Raw genomic sequence first — 14010 nt, 5'->3', positions numbered from 1 at the left:
ATTAAATTTAACAAAATTGACTCGAATATAAAATTCTAATGTTCCTGTGCTCTCTAAAGAAATGGAATCAATAGTTAAAAATCTCTTAATGATCAAATGGTTTTAAAGACTAGTTCCGATCTTAAACTCTTCCAGACAATCAAAAAACTCATTTCAGGAGGCTAGAATACTGAATCTAGACCAGGACAGGATATAAAAAGGAGAGTACTTATAAAGCTAGTTTTACTAATAAATGCAGAAGCAAAAATCCTACACAAAATATTGACAAATTGAGTCCAGCAATGTATTATAAAACATACTACAACCAACTTGGGTTTATCCTAGAATTAAAGGTTAGTTCAATATTAAAAAGTTAATCACCATAATTTAATACATAACATTAAAAAACATTAAACCATTTAAATAGATGAGAAAAAAGCATTCAATAAAATGTAACATCCATTCAAAATAAAACTATTAGCAAACCAGAAATAGAATCTTAACTGAAAAAGACCATTTATGAAAAAATACTGAGTTGACATCTGAAAGTATTCCCTTAAAATTGGGGCTAAAACAAGGATGTTCACTATCAGTTCTTTTCAACATTGTACTACAGGTTACAGCCAGTGCAGAAATGAAAGAAGAAATTTTTTAAAAGGTAGAAGGATCAGAAAGGAAGAAAACTGTCACTATTTGCTGATAGTAACTACATAAAAAAACTCAAAAGAACATCTAGATACATTATTAAAATAAATAAAAATTTAGCATGGTTGCTGGATTCAAAATCAACACATAGCAACATTATGTTAATAATGACCAGTTAGAACAGAAATTATAAGTTTAAAAAATTTACTATAGCATTAAAAATACATAAGATTCCTAGGAAGAAATTTAATATAATACAAGAAGGCCTTTGTGGAGAAAAATCATTAAAGTTTATTGAGAGTTATTAAAAGAAGACCAAATAAATGGAAACACAGTGTTTTTGGTTAAGAAGACTTATTGCTGGAAAGATACCAATTTTCTCCAGGCTGATCAACAGATTTGATATAATCACAAAAGGTAATACATAAACTGGGATAAGATATATACATGACAAAGAACTGGCTGGTATCCAGAATGTGTAAAGAAATCATATGAATCAATGAAAAAAAGACACACACCTAATAGAAAAATGGGGAAGAGATATGAATAAATATTTCACATAAGAGAAAACACATTCATATATGAAAAAAAACCCCACTCGATTTCATTAGTAATCAGGGAAATGCAAATTAAACCCACAGTAAGACACAATGTAATCACCACCCAATTGGCAAATATAAAAGAGAGTCAAGACCAAGTGTTTGCTAAGATATGGGGCAATGGAGCTCAACCATTGCCAAGGGAATACCAACTGGTACAAATGCTTTAAGAAACAGTTTAGCATGACCAAGTAAAATCTGCTTCTTAGAGCAGTGGTTCTCAAATGCTTGGTCTCAGGCAAGGAGGTTTCCTTATATCCTTAAAAAGTACTGAGGACTTCAAAGAGCTGTTTTTCCCATGGGTTATTATATTTATCAGTTTTTACCATATTAGAAACTAAAACCGAGGCATTTTCTTTTCTTTTTTTTTTTAAAGATTTTATTTATTCATGAGAGACACAGTGAGAGAGAGAGAGAGAGGCAGAGACACAGGCAGAGGGAGAAGCAGGCTCCATGCAGGGAGCCCAGCCCAATGTGGGACTCGATCCTGGGACTCGCCCTGGGCCAAAGGCAGGCACCAAAATGTTGAGCTACCCAGGAATCTCCCCAGAGGCATTTTCAAAACACAGTTATACACAAGAATGCACTTGATTAGTTCTCAGAGTAAAGATGTCATCATATCTGGAAAATATTTAAACTCATGAAAAATGAGAGTGAAAAGGACAAATAATGTTTGAGTATTTTCATGAAAATAATTTTGTCCTCACAAACCCCCTGGAAGGGTCTCAGGGAACCTAAGGGTACCTCAACCACACTTTGAAAACAAGTGCCCTGGAGCAAATCTTGTACATGTGCACCAGGAGACATATACAAGAACTCATTCATTCCTCAAATATTTTTTGAGCATCTACCATGTGCTCTGCATTGTTCCAGACATTGTGAATGTCTCAACAGACAAGATCAGACCAAATAGACAAAATCCTCACCCTCACGGAGCTTACACTATAATTGGCAGAATGTTCAGAGCAGCATTGTTTGATAGCCCAAAATGGAAAACCATCCCAAACTCCACAAACAGAAGAACAGATAAACAAACCGTGATTTAGCATACAATGGAATGCTATACAACAGTGAAAACAAATGAAATACAGTTACATGCATAAACAGGGATAGGAATCTCAAAAACAATGTCAAAAAAGTCACGGAATGATATAATGCAGCATGAAAGCATTTACATGAAAGTTCAAAATCGGGTAAGTCTAAACAATATACTATTAGGGATACATATAGAGATGGTAGAGCCATAAATAAAAACATGGGAATTAACAAAAAAATCCAGAAAAATGTTTGCCTTGTGTGATGTATGGGGAAGGACAAATGGGAGGATTCTGGGTATCTGAGAATGTTCTAGTTCTTATGCTGAAAGTTGAACACATGTCTTTATTTTGCAAGAAATATTTTTTTTTTGCAAGAAATATTTTAAAAGAAAAAAGATACGATTATTTACCACATAATTTCATCAACAAAGGGAATATCTCCCCATATTTTAGTCACTGCTGTGTACTGACTATCAGCTAATTATTTCAACTGATGGGGAGAAGTAGCCGATAATAGGAAAAGAGGAACGAGTATGGGCTATTCCTCACAGAAGTTAACTAGGCTCCCAAAGGTCAGGATCCCACAAGATGGCAGCATTACAGGACTGCTCTGCCAAGTTGAATCAGTCACTAGTCTGATTCTGGTTAACTGGTTACTTTGTTCACTGGATATAATCATTTGTATAAAGCAGAGAAAAAAGACAGGTGATGCAAATTCCAAAATAATGGACAAAGATCCTGCCTCTTTACTGAATTCTGTTGACTTTCAATAATACAGATTCCCTTTGGCACATTCTCCTAATAGTGTGCTTACATACAAAGTAATCCAAAAATACAGAAAGTGCATGGTAGTTATTGTTTCTCCACATTGATCAATAACAGGTGTTAGGTTTGTCACACAAATGTCAGAACAATTTTGCAATCATGTCTTTGCCAGGCTCATTGCTAGCAATGCCATCGTGCAGATTAAATAAGACACAGTTAAGGTGCAATTTTTCCTGATTCAGGAAAATAATTATTAATTTGGTATACAATTTCAAAATTTGAAAAGAAGAAAAAAGAAAACAAAAGATCTTGAAACATTTGATCCAGCCCCTTTACCCAAACAGGGCAAGCTACAGTTATTATCTTGGGTGAGGCAGTTGTTTTCAAGAGGTCGACTAGGCCTGGCAACAAAAGGCCTGCAACCCATTCCCAGGAAATGGGGAAGTCACAAAGTATTCTCCAGGTCCCAACTCCCCAGCTGGGTCTAATCTAACACAGGTGTGCCAACTCATCAGAAAGTTCCAGACATTGCTGTAGCTATTTTTAAAGTCCCAGAGGCAGCTGCTACAAGACCTAAAATCTCACCCATCTTTAAACTGGAAGGGACAAGGCCACCAGGGGTGCTATACTGCAACTGGTGGCAAGACACCTTTGTAAACACAGGACACAGTGAGTTAGGGTGCTGCTACTCCACCATCTTGGACCCCCAGAGGCAGTGGGAGCGCTCAGGGTCACAAAGTCAGACCTTCAGGACGCTGCCCACTGTCTCACATGCTATGCTGCACTATACGTGGGACATCTGCACTTTTATTATTCTGGAAGGCCAGTATTGGACCTGCAGCTTTTTCCTCCCTCTGCAGTAAGAAACTGAGAAATTAGGAGGGCACCTTTCTCAAGTTCTTAAGGAATTTCCACTCTATCTTCTCAGATACAAGGAATGAATAATCCTTTAGATCAGAGCTGGACATTTACTAGACCATGATTTATACTAGTGGACAGAATTATTCCATGTTCAAGAACAAATAGGGATCCCTGGGTGGCGCAGCGGTTTGGCACCTGCCTTTGGCCCAGGGCGTGATCCTGGAGACCCGGGATCGAATCCCACATCAGGCTCCCGGTGCATGGAGCCTGCTTCTCCCTCTGCCTGTGTCTCTGCCTCTCTCTCTCTCTCTGTATGACTATCATAAATAAATAATAAAAAAATTTAAAAAAAAAAGAACAAACACCAGCTCCTACCTTTTACTTTTAACCTGTATATGCTCAGACACAGCAGGTTCTCCTTTGCTTTCCTCACTGCTCACACCGAGGAACAATGGATCCTTTAGCTTTTTTTTTTTTTTAAAGATTTTTATTTATTTATTCATTCATGAGAGACAGAGAGAGAGAGCAAGCGGCAGAGACACAGGCAGAGGGAGAGGGAGAAGCAGGCTCCATGCAGGGAGCCTGACGTGGGATTCGATCCTGGGTCTCCAGGATCACGCCCTGGGCCAAAGGCAGGCGCTAAACCGCTGAGCCACCCAGGGATCCCTCCTTTAGCTTTCTTGTCTCTGAGTGGTAAGGAGACCAAAAAGGGGGAGTGGGTAGAAAGGGGGCCATTTCCTTCTCTGCAATTGCTTTCATATCTGATATGCCATCAACTCATACTTTTTACACTTTTATCTTCAGGGGTAAACACTCTGATATCTCTAAATACTCTGACTTTTGGTTGAAGCAGAGAAATCTAATTAGGAAGTAACGAATCCTTCCATTGCTTCCATCTCTCATACCTATAACCTCCTACCCTGCTTTCAATTTAAGGCCAAATGCCTTATAACCCTGTATTCTCAAGATGTGGATGTGAGGTTCATGGCAGCAGTGGTCATCAGACTACGAATATGATGACCTTTAAGTTCCAGGCTGCTCAATTCAATTCATTCAAGATACTAAATACACAAAAGAACCTCACACAGTTTCAGATGACCTTGCTGAAATTAACAATCTCACAAGTGGACATTTTTAAAATTTTAGTTCCTCAGAGGACAGGAAAGAAGCAAAGAGACACTAATGAGATACAGGAATCTATCCTGAAGGAGGCTGGTATCCTTGGATTTTATAGCCTTTTCTTTTTTTCATTCAGTTCATAGAATTTTTTTCTCCCCAGAATGTGATAGTTCATGTTTTTCCAGGCATGATTTAAAAAGAAAAAAACGTCTTTCTGAGTTACAGAAATGCTACAGGGACTCCCAACTGTAACTGGGAAATGTGTAAGGAAGTTATGCCAGTGTCATGTTGTTTTCTAGTAGGGTAAGAATCCTTTGTTCTATAAGCTCAGAGGTGACAATAGTGTTCTGACTTGATACGTACTAATGCTGGTGTCCCATGTCTTGCAGCAATCCCCATGCTTAAATATTAAGTAGGTACGTGATTTTTTCTAATGTTAGACAATTGCCCATGGCTTTGCTACAAGGAAATAATTTGGAAATATATTTAACTCATTTTCTGGATCATCCAATGTTAAAAATCATAATCCCAGCAACACGCACCAATCTCACTAAATGCTCAGATCTTTTTAGATAAAACACTTTTGCCTGAGATCTATACATACCTATATTACATCTCTTTTAGCCAGGCACAATGTGACACATCATTTATTTATCCCAGAACTTCTCTTAGGAACCTAAGTAAGAGCAGGGTAGGATAAGACAAAGTTGGAGTTAGTATTTCCTCCAGAGGCTTACTAAGTCTGCAAAAATCTCTTTCCCTATCAGAGCCTCCCTCCCATTTTGACCCCGATTTGAGAGAGAGGGAGAATATGTAGAGATGTAAAGGTGACAATTCCCTTTAATCATGTGTTAACTTATTTAAGTATCAGCTAAAATGGCTGATATGTAAGAAATATGAAGACCCAGTCTCTGCCTCAAAGACCTACCATTCTGGGAGAGGGAGAAAGCAATAACAAGTACAGATACAATGTTTTTTAGGCTGCTATGACAGAAGGCTTGACAAAGGGTAGTGGGAGCACAAGAAGTGGTCAAATCTACCTGGATTTGGAGGATGTCAGGAAAGGCTTCATAGTGAAATCTTGAAAAAGGACAGGACTCTTGAAAAAATGGAGGCAGGTGCAAGTGGAAAAGGGGACCACAGACAGGAGAAGGTACAGAAAGAGAGAGCAAGCGGTATCACAGAAACCAAGAAAATGTCCAAGTGTCCAGGGAGTGGTTAAGTTATGACAGATAAGAGTAATCACTGGATTTGGGAAATGAGAAGTTATCCCTGACATTTGCTAGAGCCATTTTGATGGAGAAGCAGGACAGAAATCTCACTGCTGTAAATTAAAATGGGTAAGCATAAAGACCAAAGATTAAGAGTGAATAGAGAACAAAAAAGAGGTGACAACAGTTCAGATCGGTTTCCTGGAGCCATGTGCCTTTTCATTTACTAACTCAGCCACAATAAGGGTTAGGAATATATTGGCTTACATTTCTATGAGAATATGACTCCAAACACAATCCACTGACGTGAAAACAAGTTTTGGGACACAGTCTATTTTTTACGAGACTGCCTATGTTATTTTAAGTGAACAACATAAAATCAACATTTCTACAGATTTACTCTGCCATCACTAATTTTTCTCTCATATAGCTCAAAATAATAACACCTGTAATTGGTTATAATAGGAAAGGTGCTTTATTTTACACATCATTGGTACATGATACATAAAACTGTCTAAAATCAGTCTTGGAAAACTTAACTGTCAGTTATACCTTAAGCAGTCAGAGACCAAGTCTATTTTGCAACCTATTTCATTCATGGTCATATTACTACAGTAACTTTAAATACTAATTATCTCTTCATAGCCAATGTTACAAATGATTTTTATGCTACAAGTGCTGCAATTTTTCAAAATAAAAATACCTTCAGTTATAGTAGACCATATCTCTAAGCAGAACAAATCTTTGTGACGCTACAAGTCTTTGAAATAATGGATCAACGGTGTTACCCTCTTATAGATGATTGTATTTATATAAATGGGTTACAGGGCAAGGGGGCCTCATACATGCAATCAGATTATTTCTGTTTTTTTTTTTTTTAATGCAGATAAAAGTGAGTTTATAATACTCTACTTCTAGTTAAATTACCAAAACAGTTTACTAAACTAAAATGAAGCCAATACAATTCTTTAGAAAACGTAATTCTAAGAGCATGCAACATCAAAATCTATTTACTACCTATGTGAACCAAAGTTTTAGAGCCCAGGGAGAGGACTGTGGCACAAAGGCTTGTACATCTGAATTGCTTATCCAGCAGGGAGGAGTAGAGAAAGTCCTTTAACTCAGCATAAATCCTCTTAAGAAAGATATCTGCATGATCTAGCCCACTGCTACTCAGGTAGCCTCACTTAGAAAATGTGCCAATCATAGGAAGCCAAATGTACTTCTCTTATTATTTATGCTAGTCCATTTTATTCATGAACATGCAGCTCAAAGCTCTGTTATTAACTATGAATGTCCGGCCACAGAGATTTCTCAATGGCATTTTTCAGTCACCAATAAATGTGACCAGTGCTTCATGTACAAATGCCAAAAAATTGTGACAGAATCTGGGCTAGTTCTCAAAGTAAAAAACATTTGTTATTTTCACAAATCCCTTGGTACAGAAAGACTGCCTTTCTCACTAGAAAATTGGCTGTATGTTAGAACCACAGGTTCACAGCACAGTTGAGGCATGTAAGCAAAGTAAACTAAACCAGATACTAAATAGGTATAAATGTGCACACTCAAACAAATATTCTATTCTTTGCTTAAAGTCAACTTCGTCCTTGTCATTGAGAGAAGTGCTTCAAGATGCAAATTGTTAATTAATGCAGAGAATAAGGAGTTAAAAGTGAGACCTTTTTCTAATAAAGCCAACAGATCATTAAAATAATTGGACTTGAAACATATACTATCCCTTTCCATTCTTACTCTTTTTTTCCATTCTTACTCTTTTTATAACTAAACACACACATATACAAAACAAATCCTAGCATTTAATATGTGCAAAATTGCTTACCATTTAACTTTGGTTAAGTATTTGTTTAGCCTATATCAGACATATTATGGAAGCTATACAAATGATTACAAACATAATAATGAGGTAAGTTAAAATTCTACTAGTGCAAAAAGCAAGCATATGCTAAAAGCAAAGCATATGAATTTAACAAATGCAGAATGAAGCTCTCACCAAGGGAGATGCTGACATAACAAACCAGAGAAGCTCCTTGTAAACATTGTTTAAAAAATACACATTTAAAGATTAAAGATTCATACAGCCACAAAAAAGGTATTCTAACAACACCATAGTAGTGCATTTATTTTACCTTTAGAGTTTGGAAATCACTCATCATGTGTCTAACAGTTTGCATATTTTCTTCAAGAGAAACTTAATTAGTGAGACACATTAATTACAAATACTGTAGTATAAAAATCCCAGTTCTTTACAAAAATTATATATTAAAATATTCTATACACTTTAAATTAGTAACTGGAACATACATATATATCAATTCTGCACAATTAAATCCATCTTGGCTGGGAGTATTCTATGTGAAGCTCGAGGACACAGCTACTCAGTCAACTTAAACTGGCATAAGGTTACATGATATAAAAGAGATAGGCCTGGGCCTGTGCAGTTATTGCAGCTCCTAGTGTGAAATACTTTATGTGAAGTTATTGCTCTGTATTTCCAATCCAGATCTGAACAGGCAGTGGAACCGTGACATTCCGAAAAGGTTCAAAACAAGCTACCCGTGGCAGAGGATTCATAATGCCTATCTATATCTTTAAGGTTGCAATGGGACCTGAGTGAGCTGTCTAATGCTTATATTTCAGTTGTAAAAAAGTTTATACAATTTTGAGGTAAAAACAATGCAAAAATAAAACATTTAGAGCATTTACAAAAATCTTACAAATGTTTAAAACACTATTTCAAAATTTGTGTCCTGTTAAGGTGCTTGTTTCTTTCTGCAATAAGAAGGACATAAATACTTCAATTTCAAATTTTAAATTTCGAACATTTTATTAATTTCAGCAAAAGCAAAGTTAGAGCCATTAAGACAGATGTTAAAATGTTCACAGATACACTTTGCTTCTGATGAAAATAGAGAGTTTTAGTGCTGAAAGAAACCTTAAGTGTAAATTCTTTTAACTCTCTCTTCTATTAATGAGGAAATCGAGAACCAGGTAAGTTAAGTGCTTTGGCCAAAAAATATATTCCAATATATCAGGTATAAATCAAGAAAACCCATTATTCTTTTTGTATTTTGCTCTGATTCTTGGACAATAATAAAAATTCAAAACCAGAGTTTCTAAACTCACCTCTTTCTTTCTTTTGTAATTTCTTAAGCTCTGTGCTAACTATAGACAAAGAAATGAATCAAATAGCGGCTTATTAAAATTAGTATCACAAATATTATTCAGTAGAAGACATTGTTAAGAGGACTGCTGCTTATCTAGAATAATAAAGTTAGAGGGAGTACTCAAAGACGGGGCCTTTTACAATGGAGAGAACATCTACTACTATTTAAGACAGCACAGTGTACAACAGCCAGTTACTAGAATCATCTCAATAACTCTAGGATGACTGAGTTACATGGCCTTTAGAAAAGATATTGGGGTAATAAAGCCTTCTAGCTTTTATCTTAATTTTACTATTTTCTTTTATAGAAAAGCAATTATATAACTGTAAGGACGAATCCATATACTGATTTTCAGAGAGTCTTTGCTTCTTTTCTACGTTTATTTGAATCTAAAATTGAGCAAATACATTTTAAGAACAACTTACAAACTCAAACTCATAAGTGCTAGAAATACAGAGAATACTCTTTTAAATGACAAATCTTCATAACCAGTTACTAATAAATAATCATCACAATAGCTTCAGTAAAAAAAAAAAAATTCAATTTAAAGGTGCTTTTTTATTGTTACCTTGAAGCCATCGAACTTGCGTAGCTGGTCCATATCCCTTTTCATTCTTTGCTGATATCCTGAACACAATGGCAGGCCTGGATGTATAATCGATATGTGCATTTGCAAGTTGCCCGGCAGTTACTATACATGATGTCTTAAGACCACAATAAATCCTCATAAACACCAGCTGACTTGGATTATCTTGTATTTGTGCTGTGCGGATAGCCAAGTAGGCTGAATATTCCAAAATATTTCCAGAAGGGGAAGTCGGAGGTTCCCAGGAGAGATGGATACCTTCAACATTCTTGAAGAGAGGAGAAAAACAAAACAAAACGAGGTAAAAGTTCTGAAATTTTCTCTAATATCACGTATAATGTTGAGTTTATCTCTAGAACACAAAATACTGTTTTCTGCTACAGTAACTTCATTAGGTACTAGAACTTTTATTAATGATTTTTAAAAACCTACCTCAATTGGACCTACAATGTTTAAATTCATGCTCACATTTCAATATCATAACTAAGCTTAAATGTCTGCCTGTACCATCCTAAGAAAGGGACTTTTCTTACCTGAAAGCAGATCTTTTCTTCTCTAAAGAGGGGCAGGACCTTAGGATAAAATATAATTCAATTTCATGTGTTCTATTAAAATTCTCCAGCACAAACTCTTTGGTTCCATACAACAAGAACAAAGTTAATATGAAGTATATTTCCCTAACTTTCTATAATTTGGATGCTGTAATTCTGCTTGAAATTTGGTCCTTAAAATTACGAATGATTACCAAACATTTTTTAAACCTTTATTTTTTTAAAATATTTTATTTATTTATTCATGAGAGACACAGAGATAGAGAGGCAGAGACACAGGCAGAGGGAGAAGCAGGCCCCATGCAGGGAGCCTGATGTGGGACTGGATCCCGGAACTCCAGGATCACGCCCCGGGCCGAAGGCAGCGCTAAACCATTGAGCCACCAGGGCTGCCCTTTTTAAACTTTTAATTCCATGCCATTTATTTATTTTTTTAAGACTTAACTTTTTTTTAAAAATTGAAGTACTGTTGACACATATTACATTTGTTTCAGGTGTACATTAATCCATCCCTTTTAGAGATATCTCTCATCAGATATTAACAAGAATCTCTAAACTGACAGTTTCACTTCATGTACAAAATATCAATAATTAAATCACCATGCCTTGACCTGACATCTCACCTTTGAAATTCTGACTGCAGAAGGAGCTCCAGGAAAACCGGGAATACAAGTTTTAAATTCACTGATTTTGCTGAAAGGGCCTATTCCACAACCATTGATGGCAGCAACCCTGAATCTGTATCCTGTGCCTGGAACAAGGTCTTGTTTCTTAAGTAAACTGTAGTCAGGTACGTCTGCATTTCCTATCTAAAATGTAATATATGCAAAAGTCAAAAGGTGCAATTAATCATTTTTTCATTAAACAAGAAAACTTTAAAAGAATGAATTTTGTTTTAAGGTTCTAAATCACTTTTATATCCATTTTTTACACATGGAATAATCCTTCCAATCCAAAAGCAACTAAGCCCATAAACTGGTGATTCTTACCCAGAGGAAAAAGTGCTCTTTCCAGTTAAAAACCACTGATTATAAAGAGAAATGTAAGCGTATTCTGCACATGAGGAATATGAAGGTAGAAAAACACTGACAACCACTATAAACAAAGTAACAACTATCCATGTAAACTTAATTAGAGTACAGATCTCAGAAGAATTACTCTCAAATAGTCTAACCAGGAACAATGACAGAAAAGTGACTAGCATGTAGTACACAGCATTTTAAAAATTAATATTCAGTAAATGCCGAATAAATGTTAAATTACTGGACTGCATACTGTGGGTAGGAAGTTCATAACATTCACAACTTTCAAACAATGTTTACATGTTCTCCCTAACTCTCACTGTACCACCATGAGACTGGTAGTGCTAATGCATCATTCCCATTTTTAAGGGAGCTATATCATTTTTATTTTATAGATGAGGTAACTGAGTCTCAGAGAGGTTAAATAGGTGACTTGTCCAAAGTCACATTGTTGAGCACAGGAACTAATAATTCAAACCAAAGTTTACTGGTTTTAAATTTAATGCTCTGTTTTTCTTTTGGGGAAAAACAGGTAGTTATTAGTCCTTAGATATGTTATTTCCTTATATGTGAAATTAAACTACAGCCAGAAATTTCATTAGGTATAATACTAATGAATTATTTACCAGGATTTCTATTTTTGTCAAGAATTGGAAGAATTCTGTATGAAAAAGATATCAAAAGTAATACTGGAGAAACTAAAATGTAACGACAAATGGTAAGTTCTTCATTTGTCCAGGTCTAAGCAATTCACTCTCTGAAATACCCGATGCCAAAAAGAAATTAGTTCGAAGTGCTTTGGAGCTGTCACCTCTTTCATAATTCTAAGGGTTAATGTCTCTTTTATATATGTGAGTTCTTCTTTAAGGGGTTTCAGAATTAAGAGAAATTAGATTGTATTCAATAACATACAAGGGCTTTTACATTTTTTAAATTGTGAAATCGAGAATTTAAAAAATTCTCAGTAAAGGGATGCCTGGGTAGCTCAGTTTATGGTTAAGCGTCCAACTCTTGATTTCTACTCAGGTCATAACATCAGATCTCAGGGTCTTCAGATAGAGGCTCCACGTTCAGTGGGGAGTCCGCTTCTCTCCCTCTGCTCTTCCCCTGATGTGCACACTTGCACACATGCTCTTTCTCTAAAATAAATCGTTTTTTTAAAAAAATTTCTTAGTAAGAAAAAAAATGCCCCATCCTCTAAACACACCAGGTTACAAAATTAGAGATATTTTTGAAAATCCTTATCTATACTGGCTAGACCATATAATTTATGACTCAGAATCCAGCCCAGTGATTGTATAAGGTTTTTTAAGTGACCTGCTTATGATATGCATAAGAAGTGCCTTAAAAAGGAATACAAGATAATGAGGCATATAAAATTCTCAATTATAGATTGTAAACAGATCCCAATTTCATGCATTCAAGCGATTTGAATCAGGGTTATAAAAAAAGATCTAATTCGTGAAACTTATAACCCACAGCGTGGGAAATATATCAATAGCTACCTTTGAGATGCTTTGCTTTCCTTTTGGCAGCAAATAAAACTGGCTCACCAAAGCTGTATTATTTTTAAAAATTCCTACATCACACCACTGTCGTTCTCCTGCTTTCATTGTGGCCACTGGATTTGAAGGAGTCTCCTTCTAATTTCAGAAAAAGAAAAATTTGTCAGGACTCTTATTGTGCATATAAGACACTTCAAGATTTAATAAATCCATGCAGTGATTTACAAGTAGGTATATGGGTAAACACCACAACATTAATAGCTCATAAGTAAATAAACTCTTAACAGATTAGGTCAACTGACAGTGAAACAGGGATGCCAATTCAAACACAGGGAGTGACAGGCATTCTCCAAGTCAGTAGCTCTGTACTATCAACCTAGCTGGAGTTAGCATGCTTTCCAATCAGTGATATGTTAAAATGCCAGCTGTTTTATAGAACATTGTCATTTCAGAGACTCTCTCAGAAAATGTAATCCCTTTAGTGTGACATTATACCTTGCTCCAGAAGGAGCAAATAAGGAAAAATTCATTCCAAGCTGGCTTATTTCTAGATTCAAAAACAACTAGCAGAAATTCAGTGATCTTTGCACTTGAAATACCTGGGATTCTCCAAACCTAAAAGGAGAAAAAATGTTCAAAACTAAAATGCAATTTGAATATACTTTAGTATATACTAAAGAGGAGCAGATTAAACAGTTTTACATTTTTTACCTTGCTTTAAAACAAATAAACTTCCTCTACCTTAAGCTACTTTTAGTGATAAGTAAATACTTATCCCTGGAACTAACCTTTTTAAGCCATCTTCTTTATAAATGAGACACTGTTTCCAGAAGCTCAAAACAAATGTGCACTTCAGTTATTTATTTCTGTCTTAAATATATAATAGCAGAGGTACATGCTTATAATTCACATTATTTGTTATTTAAGCTATCACACATGACAAAG

At 35.6% G+C, this 14010-nt stretch overlaps 1 protein-coding gene across 2 annotated transcripts in view; it reads right to left on the bottom strand.

The window, feature by feature from the left end:
• Positions 1-891: 891 nt before the first annotated feature.
• The window catches only part of HCFC2 (host cell factor C2), a 41670-nt gene continuing 28551 nt past the window's right edge, over positions 892-14010 (bottom strand). Inside the window, exons 13-16 of one of the 2 annotated variants that reach the window (XM_077846125.1) lie at positions 13066-13203; positions 11162-11347; positions 9970-10255; positions 892-5681 (exon numbers count right to left, since the gene is read on the bottom strand). In XM_077846125.1, coding sequence (XP_077702251.1) covers positions 5674-5681; positions 9970-10255; positions 11162-11347; positions 13066-13203 — 618 coding nt within the window. In that variant the 3' untranslated portion in view covers positions 892-5673. Of the gene's footprint in view, positions 5682-6668; positions 10256-11161; positions 11348-13065; positions 13204-14010 lie in introns of those variants that run through there. The other variant, XM_077846124.1, reaches the window with a different exon arrangement.

Source organism: Canis aureus, chromosome 13, assembly GCF_053574225.1.
Source record: "Canis aureus isolate CA01 chromosome 13, VMU_Caureus_v.1.0, whole genome shotgun sequence".
Lineage (NCBI taxonomy): Eukaryota > Metazoa > Chordata > Mammalia > Carnivora > Canidae > Canis > Canis aureus.
This window is presented reverse-complemented; position numbering and strand designations above follow the sequence as displayed.